Consider the following 16918-nt stretch of genomic DNA (forward strand, 5'->3'; position numbering starts at 1 on the left):
ACAGAGGAGAGGAGATTTGTGGTTTCTGTTTTGTCTAAAGCCCAAAAGATGCTAATAAATGAATGCACAGCAGGAATTGCTTTTGTTCTCTCCTTTGTTCTTACCCTGGGAAGGTCTAGAGTTACTTGTCCCACTGTCCCGAAGTGGACACACTGTGCTAAATGGTGTAAGAGTTAATCTGTGTAAGTTTTGAGTAGACAATTTTATTTAATTGACCATGGAATAAGCATGAGTTTAATGGCTCAAATAGGCTCAAATGGCTCAAATTTTAAGAGGAAAAATGATTGTATAAAATGGCCATGACTGCCTGCCAGCATCAATGATATAACCCACTCTCCATGGCCAGGTGGAACAAAAAGTCATCCTCATGACAAGGAATGGGACTCTTAAATACTGCTTTCATCTTCCCAGTGTTTGCAGAGCTCTAACACATGGGTGGTGGTTGGACTGAGGCTGGAGGGAGCAGGGCTTGTGCTGTATTCTCAGTTGTGGTCACTGCAGGGGTGGCTGAGCCTGGGTCTTTACCAAAGCAGGCAGTTAACAGCTGTGGGTGTGTAACACCATGTCCAGCCCATGCAGCTGTCCCTGAGCACCAGAAGCTGGGTGAGAAGTAGCTGGTGTACCTACTTCTGATGGCAATGGCTTCTCCCAGCACTGCTGCCTCTTGCCCCACCTGTGTGATCATTCTGGCAGCAGACCTGCCTGCTCATGTTCTCTCTCAGCTGTGCCACCTGGCTGGACCTACTTCTGTTCCTGTCCTTCATCCTTAGGGTTTCAGATCTTCTTCAACTCCCTTTGTTTTTCCTCTTTGTTTTTTGCCTTTTTTTGCTCAGAGCATGAAGGATCTTTCCAGTGCTGTGACACTGGAGGTAGGTAAATAAAAGGGATGCTGTCAGCCTGTGGTTTTGAATGGGAACGTGATTGTTGTCTCCCAGAGCAACTGCAATGATTTTAATCGGTTCCTTATGAATGTGGCTTCTAAAACCAGTTTGTTCTCTCAACAGGCAGCAAGTGGAGTAGTGGATATTGTGGATATTGTGGAGGAGACCTGGGTGCAGACACAGCATCCTGTTGTGCCCACAGGCATGTGGACCAGCTCTGAGAAGTGGCATGTGGCAAGGCTGGGTTGGTGGAGACCCAGAAGCTTCATGTCTGGGGAGGCAAAAGAAGAAGCTGAGCACAGACAGGTGAGGGACATCCCAGCACCAAAATAGCTTCAAATCTTCTGGAGGACTGGGGATAGAGTGTGTTTCAAAATGGGGAACCTGCAGCATCCTCAACAGAAGCCTGCAGTGGTGTCTGGCATGGAACACATGTTGGTTGGGACAAATAGTTGTATTTTTGAGATTATTCCATTACTCAAATATTACATCTACGACATTGGATTGACTCTCTCTGTTTAGTTTATCTTGCATGAGCATTTTGACAGGGGAGAAGGAAATGAAAAGGTGAATTGTATCAAATTGCTGACAACAACAGTGCAACAATGCCAGTGCATGACAAGTTTCTTGCTCAGTTTCACCTCATCTGGCACAATCAGGCACATACCTTAGGGTCAGTTTAGGAACAAGATGCTTACAGAGAGCCCTGTGTTAGAAAGCAGTGAGGGAACAGTTTTGCTGGGACTGCAGACATGCTGTTTGGGTTGTGGTTTTGAGGAAGAGCATTTGAGGATAGGTGAGGAACCCAGTCCCACTTTTCACTGAGACAAGTACAAACCCCTTTCTGCCCTGCAAATGTCATGCTGTGAGTCAATAACCCTAAGTGTTGTACACAGGTCCTTTACACTGCTGTTTAATTATATAAACACTCATGAAGAATACTTGACCAATATAATGGCCAAACTGACATAAAAAAGTTGAAAACCACAGATCAGGTGGCAGGAAATCCGTGGAATAAGAATGTGCAGTGATCTCTTGTGCCTATCCTTGTGTGCTGCAAGATTATCCCAATTTCTCACAATTTCTTGTCAAGCTTTATATGAGCTTGTCCCCTAGCTGAACCCTGTTTGCCTCAGACAGTGCTCTTTGGCATCTTTTCCAAATGTGATTGCACCCTCTATTGCATGAATTAGAGCTGGTTTTCTACAGACAAATACCTTTTATTCCTACTATGACTACTGATTTATGTGCCATCTTCCTGCTACAATAAATTCTACAAGACCTAAATACTAATATATACTAGGGATTCTTGCAGTGTTATGGTAACCTCTGAAGATAAAATTAAGAATGCTTAACTATTAAGGCTCTGAATTTTAAGTTTTATTTTAAAAGTAGAGCAGACTGCACTACATCATTACATCTTCTTTGCAAACCATGAGGAAATTTGAAACACAAGCCCAAAATATGGCACTATAAAATAAAAATGCCTAATTTCTTTAGCCTAGGAAGGGGAAGAGTGTTAAATAGAGAAGTGCATCACGGCACTGTTGTACGGCATCTGCTCTACAGGCCTATCAAAAAATACCTCTGTACCCGCTAAAAATCTTACTATCACGATCCGCCCCACCAGTGCCAAATTGGGAATGAGCGCATCTGTCCGGGGCGGGAGCGGCTGCGGCGAGCGCTGCCGCACGGAGGCCGCGGAGCGGTGCGTACTGCGCGGACAGCGGGCGGCTCTCCCCCCGCGCCCCGCCGCAGCCCCGGGCTGGGCCGTGAGGGGCCGTGAGGGGCCGGCCCCGCCCCGGGGCGGCGGCGCTGCCGGCGCGGCTCCTGCCCGGCCGGCACAAAGGATGAGCAGGCGGCGGCCGGGTCAGCACCAGGGTCAGGGCCGGCCTTCCCCCGCGGCGCCGGTGACTCTGGGGTTTTGGGAGCCCTCGGTACCCGACGCAGAAAAACTGGAACCAGATTCTGCCAGAAAAGTAGACTTATTTTCGGCGTAGCGGTGAGGGGAGATGACCCTGCCTGCCGAGCGCATTGCCTGAGCACACACGTTTGTGCCGGCATCGCCTTCCAGGCTGTGATGTGCAAGTGTTGGTGTAACAGACGTGGAGCGCGAAAAATCCCAAATAACTATTGACACTGAGGGCTAGCAGCCCTCTCCTCTCCCTCTCCACTAAGGGAGAGGTTTCCTGCCTTGCTGCTGTTGTGATCACCACGTAGATTTACCCCAGGGCAGGTTTGAGGTGTCTTCCTGTGAACCACCAGTAAGCTGAGGAAGATGGGAGATTGAGGATATAGGCTCAGTTCATAGTTTTACACGGATTTTCTGCTGGACCAGTGACATGCTGTCAATAATAGCCTTTCATTTCAAGTATTTGCAGGTCACCACATGTATTTTTGAGCTGTGCATGGGGGGTTTTTCCTTATATCACAAAAACATTGCCATGTAGGACTTGGAATGCAATCACTTTGCAATACACAGTAAAGAGCAGGAAGATAAAGGAGGATCTAGTATGAAACGAAACTAATAGATGAAGATAAGGAGATAACCCCCTCTGTGCCAATGGCAAGGGATAATAGTAGTGAAAGGGGCTACTAGCTCATCTTCTTTGTCATGGCTCTGTGAAAGAAAGGGTTTTTTATAGCCACTGTCATGAATCTGAGTGGATTTTTGTTCTGTCTTCTTTCAGGTATCTCCTAATTTTTAACAAATTCTCATTGTAAGGAAATTACTTTTTCCTGGAGGCTGATAAAGGTACTCTGCAAAGTAAGTACTCTGCTTGTGAGAGACATGGGTCATAAGAAGTTTTCAGTAATTTGGAGGAACAGTGTCAAGGGGAACACTGGTGCAGACGTCTTCACGAAGTCTCCATATGCTTCTCTTTCTGCTGGTCCTTGTTTGGGACTTTGTGGCTAATGAGCCTTCCCAGCAAGATGCAGCTTGCTGTTGGTGCTGTGTGAGGTGAGGGTTGTCAAGATGTGCAGCTGGGATTATGAATTGTCCTTTCTTCTCTCTTGCATGATAGACACCTCTTCTGAGGAGAAGCAGTCTTGAAGAAACCCTTGATACAATATTAGCAATATTTCAGTAGATGCCTTCTCACTCTCATCCTTCCTTATCCTCCTTGGCCCGCAAATGCACTCAAGTTACTCCAACTGCAATCTCCTGTGAGGTGTTGGGCAGTCAGTTTTGTACTGTGCAGTGTCTCTGGATGCCTGCATGGAGCTGAGGATTGGTCTGTGTAGGCATCATCCCCCATGCTTAACACTGCTTGGGTTAGCGTGATGGAAAACCTGGGCTTGTGGGGTTCTGCTTTTGGTCATAGTTGGGGATCTACAATAAATTGTGGCTTTGTTTAGACTAAGGGCTACAGGAAGGAAGAGCAGTGTATGAAAGGTGGCAGATGAAGAAGCAGAAAACATGAGATTTAGGGGAGTGCTGTACAGCCAAAGAGTAGAAGACCTGGGAGTATTTTCCCCAGGGGAACTGTAATCAAAAAAGTAAGAGGCTTGTTTTAGTCACTAGTGTGCAGTTGTGAGGGTTTGGTGAAGAGACATGGGGTGGTGTGGAGCTGTTCTTGTGCAGCAGCAGCAGCTTTGATCTGTGGGCAAGGAGGCATAAAGAAAAGGTCAGACTTCACTCATGAGCTGTTTCCATTTCTGGCAGAAAGAATCAAGAAATCACATGTGGTTTATGCAGCAGATCTGTTGGCATCTATCTGATGTGCTATTTTGGAAACCATTTGGCTGTTTTACCCACCACACTGTGCAGGCTTTGGCTACAGGAGTGATTCTGATGAGATCCAAGGAGCCTATTCAGCACTTGGGTACCATTAAGCACTGAAGGAGGAGTAGCAGTTTTGAGGGTAGCTTGTGGGGTGTGTATCTTCTTCTCATGATTCAGTTCCTAAGGATCAGACCCCCTCCTTGCAGTGGAGATATCTTTGCTGAATTCAGCAATGGAAATAGGAATAAAACCAAACTTGGTCATTGAGAAAAAAGTCTTGCATTAAGCCTTGGCCTCTGCACAGGCAGCAGGAGTCCTAGGATCAGTAGCAAAAGGATTTCTTGCCAAAGTGATTTCATGTTGCAGCAGGGGTTAGGAATCTGCTGCCAGACCACAGCTTTGCATTATTGTAATCATAGACTGAGATTATGATTTATTTTTTTAGCTTGAGCGAGTTTAACCCAAGTGAATTCTACATAAATGTAAGCCCTCTGCTGACCCATTGGGAACTGGGAAGTGTGACATCTGTGACTGTTAATTGTTTTAAATATTTCAATTTTAATCCCCTGTGGTGGCAGGCAAATACTTAGGTAACCTAGACAGTATCTCTGGTGTCTCATTTTTGCAAGGATGCAGGAGATGTGCCCATAAAGCACAAAAGCCTTCCATCAAGAGATGGAAAGAAGAGGTTGTAACTAACACAAAGGCCATACTTCATATGCGAAATGCTGACAAATGACTTGAACTTCAGTAAAAAAAATTAAGCAAAGTTTTTCTTACCTCAACCATTTTCTTCTGAGCTGTTTGTCTTCCAGACCCCTTCCCATGATGATTCCACCATCTGCACCAAGCCCTGTCAGCGATGCTGCCCTCTTGTCAGGTGTGGCTTCTCAGGAAGTCTGGAGGCCGTCAGTGCCAGGCTATTCTGGGCTGCCCACCCGGCACATCAGTCACCGGGCCAACAACTTCAAGAGACACCCGAAAAGGAGGAAGCACATCCGGCCTTCGCCGCCGCCGCCCCCGAACACTCCATGTCCCATGGATCTGGTTGACTTTGGGGATCTCCAGCCTCAGAGGTCTTTCCTGGAGCTCCTTTTCAATGGGTGCATTCTCTTTGGGCTTGAATTCAGCTATGCCATGGAAACAGCCTATGTTACCCCTGTGCTGCTCCAGATGGGGCTGCCAGACCAGCTCTATGGAATGGTGTGGTTCATCAGCCCTATATTAGGTAACTTTTTGTGTACTATTTCTTCCCTCTTATTTTTTCCACTATGGGTTTTTTAAAATTTTTTGCAGTACCTCAGCTGTTCGTGAGAATATTCTCTCGAGGTTAAGAAGTACTAACTGTGTACTATTTCTTCCCTCTTATTTTTTCCACTATGGGTTTCTTTAAATTTTTTGTTTGCAGTACCTCAGCTGTTCATGAGAATATTCTCTCGAGCTTAAGAAGTACTAACCACAATTTTAGACAAACAGGAGGACAATTCTTGCTGTGCCCTGCCTGAAATAAGACAAATGTGTTCAAAATACCTGTTCTTTTAATAGCTTCTCAACCTCTTAAAACTTGTGTGAGGGTAACCTTTGGTTGCTCTGTTCCTGTACTTAAAAACAAGCATAAGAAGATCAGTGTATCCATTTATGTCCCCATGAAAAAAAGCATACAGAGACAGTTTTCAAGGGTGTGTGAAAAAAAGCAGAGTGGGATTGCCTTCTCCTGTTTAACTTGCTGAAACAAATGAGGTGTTCCAATGATGAAAGGCCATCAACACTGGTGATACATGCATTGAGTTACTTGCCTTAGCACAGAGGCAAGGCTGGGAGTGTATCCATTAGTATGGATACCACTTGGAAAATTTTGTTCTGCCTTTTCTTGTACTCACAACATGTGCTTTGGAAGAAGAGATAGGCCCCTCCTAACAGGCTGGCACAGATTAATACAGGCATCTTTCCTACTTCCATATTTGCTTCCTGCTGTTTTCCAAGCTAATCCTGCAGGGGATCTCACATGTAATATGGGATAAATGAAATAGCTTGTAAAGAACAGAGTGCTTAAGAATGTGTAACTTGTACTCTGACTCTTCACCTGGTGTCAAACTCTGTGTTGCTGATGCAGAGTGAAGTGCTCTGCAGTGAGCAGCAGCACATTCTGTTACTGAGTCCCTGTCCTGGGCAATGCCAGGCAGTGTGCTGTGTGTGCCCCTGGGTGAGCAGTGCTGACTGGGGATGTCACTGCACTGTGCTGTCCTGCCTCAACTGCTTTTTAAGGCATGCCTGTTTTAACTCCTCTGTGAAACAGGCTTGTAGAAGAATCCTGTCCATTGGTGATTCCTTTTTTCTAGGGTTTTTGCTACAGCCTTTGCTGGGAGCCTGGAGTGACAGATGCACATCAAGATTTGGGAGGAGAAGACCTTTCATTCTGGTTTTAGCAGTAGGTGTGTCTTCTAGAAATTATGGGCATAACACTTAATGTTGTGCATCTCTCTTCTGTGACAATCCCTTGTGGCACTAAGCTGAACAAATTGCTGCTGAGGTGTTGGGTGTTGTGGGTCTGAAGAAGATGGTGAGTGACACAGCTGAATGCTTTGGCAGCTGCAGATCCACACATTAAAGCTTCTCAGAGTCTGAAAGGATGTTTTGAGGGTCAAGAATGTGGATGCCAAAGTAAACTCTAGACATTTGTTAAGCTCAAATAGTGGAAAAGAATTATGTGCATCCTATAAACCACACTCATTTCCCAGGCTGCATTGATATGAACAAGAGCAATAGTGCTTGCTGCAAGGCTGTGCAGGTAGAATAATGCTTTTGGAGTCTGGAGCTCTGCAGGCTTGCTTACAAATAGTGACTGATTTTGTTTTGGTTTTGTTCCCAGGAGCGTTGCTTGGGCTCTCACTTATGCTGAATGGCAAAGATATAGGGAGTGCCTTGTCTGACACTGAGAATAACCACAAATGGGGGATCATCCTTACGGTCTGTGGTGTTGTCCTCATGGACTTCAGTGCAGATTCAGCAGACAATCCCAGTCATGCCTACATGATGGATGTGTGCAGCCCAGTGGATCAAGACAGGGGCCTCAACATCCATGCTTTGTTAGCAGGTATGTCTTCTTGGTGCTTCCTGGGAGATGTCAGCCCTGAGTAAACAAGCCCTGCTGTGAGAAAGCAGGGTGTAAACACTGGTCTTTTCCTGAATAAGCATCATGACTGAATACTGAGAGGTATCACTAGCTGTAAAAAAAAAAAAAAATCGACTTATGGCAAAAGGCTTTTGTAACTACCTCAACTTAAACAAGATACAGTCTTGAGCTGTTCATCTGAAGGTCCCTCACATATTTTGTAAGACCTATGGAAACAAAATTATCCCTTGAGGGAGGAGGTTTGGCTTCCTGCAGGTGTGGAATGTGTGTCTTGTAGTTGCTCTGTTGGAGGCGAAAGTGCATACTGGGTGCTGTTGATCCCTCACTGCTGTCATCTTCAATTGCTGTGCTGCCCTGTTCTAGGAGACTATTCCACACTCTTGAATGTGTTTGTGAGTAAGAAAGGAGAGTGTTGAAAGACTTTCACCATGTGAATGGAGAGAAAGATGCTCTCAAAACTTCCCTGTTCATCGGTAGTAACACAGTGGCAGTTTTGTACACTGTCAACACAGTGCTGAGTAATGAGCTTGCTACACTTCTGAAGTGATTGGATCTGTCTTAGTTAGATCTGCATTCCTCATATGAGGAAAATGGATTTTCACTTTCAGGAAAACAGTCTTAGCTGAATGATTGCAGAGCCTTGTCACAAGGCTGGTGGACACTTCTGTTTACGGACTGAAATAGCTAAAGGTAAGGTGTTTTGTTCTTGGCAAAGAAAAATTATAATTTTTAATTATTTGTATCATCACTTTCACAGCACTTTCTCCCTCATTCTGTACCATGTTGGTACATGCAGACTGTCCTTGTGGCACAGCTGTGTTTATTAGTGCATATGAAGTGAAAAGGGGTCAAATGGTAAAACAGAAATGTCAGATTCTACTCCTGATTCAGTAGACAAGTGATGCTGTGCTGCTGCTGACTTGTGGGACTGGATAGGGAAGATAATCTTAGCTCTGTTTTTCCACCAGGTCTTGGAGGTGGCTTTGGTTATGTTGTTGGAGGAATACACTGGGATAAAACCAGTTTTGGAAAAGCTGTAGGAGGGCAACTTCGTGTCATCTATGTCTTCACCTCAGTTGTACTGACTATTGCTACTGTGCTGACTCTAGTTAGCATTCCAGAGAGACCCTTAAAGTCCTCTAACAGGAAGAAAAAGGTGATGAAAAGTCCAAGTCTTCCTCTCCCTCCTTCTCCACCTTTCTTCTTTGAGGACAGTGTAAATGAAAACTCTGCTTCTCATAACTCAGCTCACTTACATGCAAGTTTTACGAGTCCTGTTTCCCCCATGAGCCCACTCACGCCAAAATACGGGAGTTTTATCAGCAGAGACAATTCTTTGACAGGACTTAATGAGTTTGCATCATCCTTTGGGACTTCAAATATTGACAGTGTGCTTATAGACTGTTTTACAGGCGGGCATAATAGTTACATGACACTTCCTGCTAGTTTGTCCAGGCAGCCTGTCAGTGTGAGCTTTCCTCGGGTGCCTGATGGCTGTTACCATGGAGCAAATGGAATTCTGGAGCAAGGAGAAAGCAGCTTAACATCAGGGTCTGATAGTGATGTGCTGAGAGTGGGCTCACTGGATGCAATAAAGCCACGGTCATCGGGGATCTTGAAAAGACCTCAGACCTTGGCCATTCCAGATGCTGTAACAGGACACTGCCCAGAGAATAACAGAAGAAGAAATGTAACCTTCAGCCAACAGGTAAGAGCAGGAAATCAATATGATCATGTAAACATGAGTGTTATTAATCTCTTCATATAGTTTTAAATATGTGATGCACAAATTATTCATTAAAGGCTCTTGTGACAGTGTTTCCTCATAAAAGTCATGGTAACAGCACACCTGCTATGACTCTATCAGTAAAGTAGTGGGTAGAGTGTGAATTATGGCTGACAGTCTGTCAGCTGCCTTTGTTAAGATGGCAGAAATGGGAATGTCCCACTCTTAACTGGGCCAGTTGTGAGAGTTAGGTCAGTATTTTTAGTCCTGCTTTACTACCAAGGGAGCTACCACATGAACGTAGAAAAGGTCACATTTTCATTGAGCCTGTATCTTCCCTTTCCACAGAAAGACCTGCAAAATAGGGCCAGGGATAGGATTCTCCCATGAGCTTCTCCTTATGGCAGTCATTACATCTGGCTCCATCAGGGAGGTGAGCTTTCCCTTACTGAGGGATAAGACTCTGACCTCACCTCCCACTGTTGGTGATAACTTGGAATGTCTGAGACCTCTGCATGCTGGCCCATTTTTTTATGATCTGGGATGAGGTAAACAGTCCTCTGTTATTTTTTTGGTTTGGGGATTTTTTATTTTATTTTAATTTTTGGGGGTGGTGGTTTTTTGTTTGTTTTGTTTGTTGTTGCTGTACTTTTGACCCAGTTTGTGAGAGCAGACTTTTTTAGGGCCAGGATTTTACATTCTGGGCACACTGAGGTTGAGCATTGAGGTTAGCAAGCAATGATAATGTGTTTCAATTAAACTCATCCTCTTCTTCCTCAGTGTCTCTAAAACTTCAGGATCCACATTCACCTGAAAGTGGGTACAGCTCCTATAAATGCAGTGGAATTTATGCATTCCTGCTGTGCCTGTGCATCTGAATGTGGTTACCAAGTCCCCTAGTGAAGAGAACTGGTTCAAGCATACTGAAAGCCACAGTGCAGTGCTGCCATTTGTCACTTGTTCCAGTCCAATACACTTCTTAACCTCCAAGTCAACATACTCCAGCAGCAGAGTTTAACTTTCAGATGATCAGATAGGTGTGCAATATTGCATACATCTGCTTAAAGGATGTTTGTGCTTCCCTTACTGTGCTTGTTGACCTGGCAGTTCTTTGGTGCAGGTTGCTAATATCCTGCTGAATGGGGTGAAGTACGAGAGCGAGCTGAACGAATCGGGCGAGGCCTCGGAGCAGCCCCTGTCTGTGAAGCTGCTGTGCTCAACCATCTGCCACATGCCCAAGGCTCTCCGTAACCTCTGCATCAACCACTTCCTAGGTACTCCCAAAGCACCCTCTTGCCTTCACCAGGGAGTATTGTATTTGCAGGGCACCGCTGATGAAGGCAGGAATGATGCATCTGACTCCATGTTCTCAGAAGGCTAATTTATTACTTTATGATACTATATTATATTAAAGAATACTATACTATACTATACTATACCACACTAAAGAATACAGAAAGGATACTTACAGAATGCTAAAAAGATAATAATGAAAACTGACTCTCTCCAGAGTCCCGACACAGCCTGGCCCTGATTGGCCAAAGAGTGAAAACAGCTCACAGCAGAATGCAGTGAAACAATCACCTGTGGGTGAACAATCTCCAAACACATTCCACATGAGCACAACACAGGAGAAGCAAATGAGACAAGAATTGTTTTCCTTTCCTCCGAGGCTTCTCAGCTTCCCAGGAGAAAAATCCTGGGCAAAGGGACTTGTCAGAGAATGTGAATGCCACAAGGGAGGACTCTACCTTGGGTGAACCTTTTTCAGTTTTATCTATTGCTGCAATGGCTGCTGATAGAGACAGCTTGATTTCTTCCATATAGATACTAATGAGGTACCTTCTTAGAACAATTAGAAAGGGAAAAAAAACCCAAACATCTCAGCAAAGCAGTAAAGCCTGTGTTCCTAGAAAGGGAACAAGTGTCTAAATCAGCACATCTTAAGGGGAATGTTCACAGCAAGCAGAAGGATTATATTAGTTGTGTTTCCATGCTTACACCCTGAGGCTGGTATTTACTGCTCATGTACAGGGGTCCCAAAACAGGCCAAGAGAAGGTGTGGAACATGGCATTGCAGGAGTGCCTGTAACCAGCACAGTATTGCCTTTACTATTAACCAGTGTGTGACTGGTGTTTAGGAAGGGTTTGCAGTCATTCCAGTTTACACTAAATTGGACAGAAGGGACCAGGTAATTAATACTCATTGGCTGTGAAAGGAATTAGGGGATTGTCTACATCAATGGCCTTGCTGCCAATTTGTGAGCAGAGTTTTTAACTGTGTCAGAGGCACTCTGGAGGCTGCAACCATGACATAAGAAGCACTCCTTCCAGTCCTATGTGGGAGGATAACAGCAACCTGAAATTACTATGGGATGAGCCACTCTGTTAAACTGAGTGCTGTGTCCTGTCAGAACCTGAAGACAGCTCAGACTGCTGTCATCTATTTTTCTGTCTTGCTAAACCAGTATTTTGTGGCCTTTAGTCAGCCTCGAGGTTTCCACTTAGGAATTCAAATGGTAAATCTTGGTCTTTAAAAGCCTGAATGTCTTTAACAAACATTGCAGCATTATGCACGGGGAGCAGCGGTCTCAGATAAATGTGGCTGGATATTATGTAACACTCAGCTTGCACAACCTGTCCTAGGGTGTGATTTGTAATGTAGCTGATAACATCCATGTAATCTTAAGAGGAAACAGATATTCTGAAATCCTAATAAGTTACTTTTCTCTTTCAGGGTGGCTTTCATTTGAGGGGATGTTACTCTTTTATACTGACTTCATGGGAGAAGTAGTGTTCCAAGGGAACCCAAAAGCACCTCACAACTCAGATGAGTATCAGAAGTACAACACTGGGGTCACCATGGGCTGCTGGGGAATGTGCATCTATGCATTCAGTGCTGCTTTCTATTCAGGTACTTGCTACAGCTGTCTTAACTACTGCTTTGGGAAAAGATACATTTCTTAAAAGTGATGATTCTGCAACAAGTAGGCCAGTGTTTATGTTGCACACAGCCTACCACATGGCACAAGTGCTGCAGCAGAGTGTTCTTTTTCACCCTGTTACCTCTGCTGCTTGGCTTGGCCTGCACTGACAGCAGGTGAGGTCAGCAGCCCAGTGAAGACACATCTCTCCTAGGATGTGGTTCCTTTCCCAAGTGGCATTTTCAAAGTACGTGGAATGCAGAGATACATGCAGTCACCATAGGCACAATTCCGGTGCACCCAGTGCCTGTGTGTCCCAGCAGAGCACTCGGGTGTCATGTGCCACCCCAGCACTTTGTCATGTGTGTCATGCCTCTGCCTGCCCACCCCCACCAGTTCCCATTTACCCCTCTGGGACAGGGGCACTGCCAGCCTCAGCTCTGCCTTGCCCTCTGTGCAGACAGGGCAGCAATGCTGCATCATGGAAGCCAGATTTGGAAGGGTCCTTGGCACTCACGTGCAAGCCAGCAGTCCCTCAGAGGTGCAGTGGTCCCACTGAGATGTGGCTGCCTGAGCAAGGGTGGACCCCTGAGCCCCACTGATGGGTGGCAGTGGGGAGGGCTGCAGGTCACCCCAGAGCTGTACCATTTTCTCACAGCCGTGCTGGAGAAGCTGGAGGAGCGGTTTAGCACACGGACCCTGTACTTTGTGGCATATTTGGCCTTTGGGCTGGGCACGGGCCTGGCCACGCTCTCCAGGAATGTCTACGTGCTGCTGTCCCTGTGCGCTACCTACGGCATCCTGTTCGCCACGCTCTGCACGCTGCCCTACTCCCTGCTCTGCGACTACTACCAGAGCCGAGAGGTGAGCCCCGGGCTGGGGAGGGGCCCGGAGCCCCGGGACACCCCCTCACTCTGTGGCTGTGTCCCCGCAGTTCGTCGGCTCGCAGGCGGAGGGCACGCGGCGTGGGATGGGCGTTGACATCTCCTTGCTGAGCTGCCAGTACTTCCTGGCGCAGATCCTCGTGGCCCTGGCCATGGGGCCGCTGACGGCGGCCGTGGGCAGCGCCAGCAGTGCCATGTACTTCTCCAGCCTGGTGTCCTTCCTGGGCTGCCTCTTCTCCTCCCTCTGCGTCACCTACGAGCTGCTGCCCGCCGAGGAGCTGCCACCCGTCGAGGAGCAGCGCCCGCTCCTGCCCCGCGCGCGGAACGAGTAAACGGGAGAAGCTGCCACGGCCTCTGCTGCCTCTTTGCCTCACCCTTGGCCTCCCTGTCGCCACAGGCTGTGCCCCTGGGACGGCAGCAGCGGGCTTGGCACACGGGAAGAAAGGTCTGTGCTGGCTTTGCTGGGCTTTCCCCTGCCGGTGGGAAGGTGAGGGTGAGGCAGCGGCGCCTGGCACTGCTCGTCCTGCCCCGAGGTGGCAGAGGCCTGTCTGTGCTCCTGGGGGACAGCAGCAGAGGCTGGGGCCGTGCCCTCCAGTGCCCCGGGGTGCTGTTATCCTGGGGTGACTGCCACTGTCCAGCACGGGGCAGGAGACCTGCAGGTCTGGGGCCTGGGCAGGACAAGCTCCCTCTGTCACTGCTGCTCAGACTGCCACCGTGGGAATGGTGACGTGCCAGGCTGGGGGCAGAAGGTGCCACCTCCTTGGCCAGGCAGAGCAGCTGTGATTCCAAGGGCAGTGGTGATTCCTGGGAGGGAGCTGCAGGTCCTACCTGCAGCCTCTGCCCGTGGAAGGCCTGGCTCTGCAGGGTGCTTTTCAAAACTTTGGGAAGGCTGAGAGCAACTGGCCTTGCTGGGGTGGTGTAAGTCCTCTGTCCAGTGCCACGGGCTTCTGCTGCACAGCGCTCCCACCAGCAGAACTGCTACAAGACACCTCTGTGGGCTGCCAGCACTGTGGCCTGGCTCCCACACCCAGCTCTGGGGGTCCTGGCTGTGGTCCCTGGTGATGTTTGCCAGTACGTGCATATTCCATTCCTCATTAGAGTTCAATTAAGACTACAGGAGTTTGTGATGACTTAGCAGGAGGATTTGTCCATAATCCAATTCAGCAGTTGTCCATAAGCCAGTTTTGGGGAGAAAGGTCTTTTCCCATCAACCTCCCTTGGGCAGAAGGTTACTCTCAAGAACTTTACTCATAAGAAAAATCATTTGTATGGAAGCCTGCATCTCATTGTTCTTGTTTATACAATCTTACCTTGGGACATGCTGAAGTCTGGGGATCAGTGGCTAAGTGCTTGTCAATTACAGCTGCATCTTCCACATCTCAGTGAAACCAGTAAAAGGGCTTTAGGTTTCATTACCTGAGAGATTCCTTAATTATTCTGATTTTAGAAGGTGGTGTGTGAGAATTTTCACAAGTTCTAGTTAAGACCAGGAGTTAATTTTAAGTCATTAATGAAGCTATTTCTAAAGCCCCTGTCAGTCTGCCTCTGTATTTGGGTGGGCAGCCAAGTTCTGCCAAGGTTGGTGTTCACATGTGCTGTGCATGGCATCCCTGTAGAGATGATATTTGGCCCCTAGATCCAGAAGAAGGCTTTTCTCTGGAGAGTCACTCCTTTTAAATGGGTTGTATTTCACTGTTCACCTAAGCTGATTCTGATCTATGATGCCAGTGAAACAATGTGTGTAATCTTTAGTTGTTGTGGCTTACTGTAATCCAGTGCTGAAAGCATAATACATAACTTGTAAGAACCCCTCATTTTTATCATCTGCTCCCAATATTTATATTTTAGAAGCAAGTTTCATATTACTCAATATTGACTTAAACAGAGGAATACTGCTGAAAGTATGAAGTCAAGCACTCAGAGATAAAGGACTGTTAGCTGTCAGACTGATGAGTACATTCACCTTTCATTTCTTTCTTTGGGCTTACATGGTGTCACACCTGCAGGAATATCTGTGCCATTTCCTTCATTATGGGACAGCTGTCTCCAAGAATGTTCAGGACAAAGCTGGGACAAATAACATGAGAAACAATGGCATTTGGCACTTCTGACAATCTAAAGACTTGACTTTGGAAAATTATTCTTTTCTTGTTAGTCTGCTTTGTAATCTTAATTTCTCTTCCTTCTCAAACTTTTAAACTCAAAAGCTATTTTGTTTTTTGTTTGGTCCCACTAGCTAATGTGGTATTAGTTCTTAAAATTTTTTTTCTCCTCTTAAGTTTTGTAGCCAGCATTATTGCACTAAATGGATTGTGAGCACTTTACTTTTCCAGGGAGCTGGAGTTGCAGATGATTTTGTTGTAAGTGAAAATCTTCAAAAAATTCATAAAATCAATGTATTTGATTATGTTTGTCTCCATTTCCCTCTGTAAATAATATCAACTACATTTATGTAGTTATAAAACTATTGCTATGCCTGTATGCCTTCCCCAGTGGACTCTATATGACATTTTTCTATTTCATGGGATATGGACTTTATTTTGCATAGGTGTTTATGTAGTGGTACATACACAGGACTTCTAAGTCAACGTCAGTGTGTTAATTTGGGGCTTTGAGCAATACTGGTGGTGTCTGGAAAAGAACCAGAGCCTGTCACCATCATGCAGAGTTAAAAATTGCACCAAATCCTTAGAAATAACTTTAAAAAGAGGCATTGCTTACTTGCTTATTCTTTTCCTTTGTCAGACATTTTGTATTTTACAGAAATTACTGTGTATGGTCACTGGTGAACTGTGAGCTGCAAGGTGATGTTTCCCTTCTGGAATCCAAAGGCTTCAAATATTCTGTCTAAATTTGCAAGTTACTGATTAAAAAAAAAAGATGCATGAGTTTAGGCAGGAAAATGATTTTATGCTGTGCTGTTTTTCAGTGATGCCTAAAGGTTAATTTTGATTAAGTCCAGATCATTAAAGGTTGCTTCATGGCAATTATTTGTGATGTTTGTAAATGTATTTATTACACTTGTACAGAAGCAGGGAAAATGGGGAGAGGGATGGAGAAAAGACCTAACTGGTTTTCACATGTTTGTAATTCAGCTACCTGTGACCACTTCAGCATGTCTGCAGCTCACTCATCCTCTGCTGTGTCACTCAGAAAAACTTCATGATTTCTGAACTTCTGCTGTTCTTTGGTTGGAAAAATAACTCTTTTCAAGAATAAAATATAATAAAATTTATATCTATAAATATAGTATGTATCTAAGTATATGTAGGGTACATTGGGAAGTATTTAAGTGTTCTCCAGACAATTTATTTTGTACAAATGAGTAATTAAGCACCTTGCACTCTATAGGAGATACACTTCATTAAAACAAGAATATGTGTAAAAGGTAACTTTCCTACCGTGTTCTCCCTCCCTCAGAGGTTGGTTACACTCACAGCTTTCCTGAGGTGCAACACTGGAAACTTGTCTTTGCCTGACATTTGTAGAATCATTTGAGTGTTGCACAAAGGAAACCCCAAAAAGCTCAGGGGGGCATCTAAGGTAGGAGAGACTTTGGTGGGTTTCCTGTCTCTGGGAACAGGGTCAAATCTGGGATTAAATAGTAGGACTTGTAACTCACTCCCCCAGCCCCTCTTTAACG

At 45.8% G+C, this 16918-nt stretch overlaps 1 protein-coding gene across 1 annotated transcript; it reads left to right on the forward strand.

Annotated features, from left to right (window-relative positions):
- The first annotated feature begins 1061 nt into the window (after positions 1 to 1061).
- Positions 1062 to 16255, forward strand: SLC45A1 (solute carrier family 45 member 1). Its single transcript, XM_041476685.1, has 10 exons — positions 1062 to 1187; positions 3572 to 3648; positions 5424 to 5836; positions 6948 to 7040; positions 7478 to 7702; positions 8710 to 9449; positions 10588 to 10741; positions 12205 to 12381; positions 13050 to 13255; positions 13326 to 16255. The coding sequence occupies exons 3-10, from the start codon at positions 5434 to 5436 to the stop codon at positions 13605 to 13607; spliced, it is 2280 nt and encodes a 759-aa protein (XP_041332619.1). The 5' UTR covers positions 1062 to 1187; positions 3572 to 3648; positions 5424 to 5433; the 3' UTR covers positions 13608 to 16255.
- The last annotated feature ends 663 nt before the right edge of the window (positions 16256 to 16918 follow it).

The sequence above is a fragment of the Pyrgilauda ruficollis genome, unplaced genomic scaffold, assembly GCF_017590135.1.
Source record: "Pyrgilauda ruficollis isolate IOZ18807 unplaced genomic scaffold, ASM1759013v1 scaffold39, whole genome shotgun sequence".
Classification (NCBI taxonomy): Eukaryota; Metazoa; Chordata; class Aves; order Passeriformes; family Passeridae; genus Pyrgilauda; species Pyrgilauda ruficollis.

Excerpts from the sequence above, each read along its gene's own strand:
- SLC45A1 (XM_041476685.1), top strand. The coding sequence starts at position 5,434 with ATGATGATTCCACCATCTGCACCAAGCCCTGTCAGCGATGCTGCCCTC. Across the intron at positions 7,703-8,709 it reads CATCCATGCTTTGTTAGCAG|GTCTTGGAGGTGGCTTTGGT; the intron begins GTATGTCTTCTT and ends TTTTTCCACCAG. Across the intron at positions 9,450-10,587 it reads ATGTAACCTTCAGCCAACAG|GTTGCTAATATCCTGCTGAA; the intron begins GTAAGAGCAGGA and ends TCTTTGGTGCAG.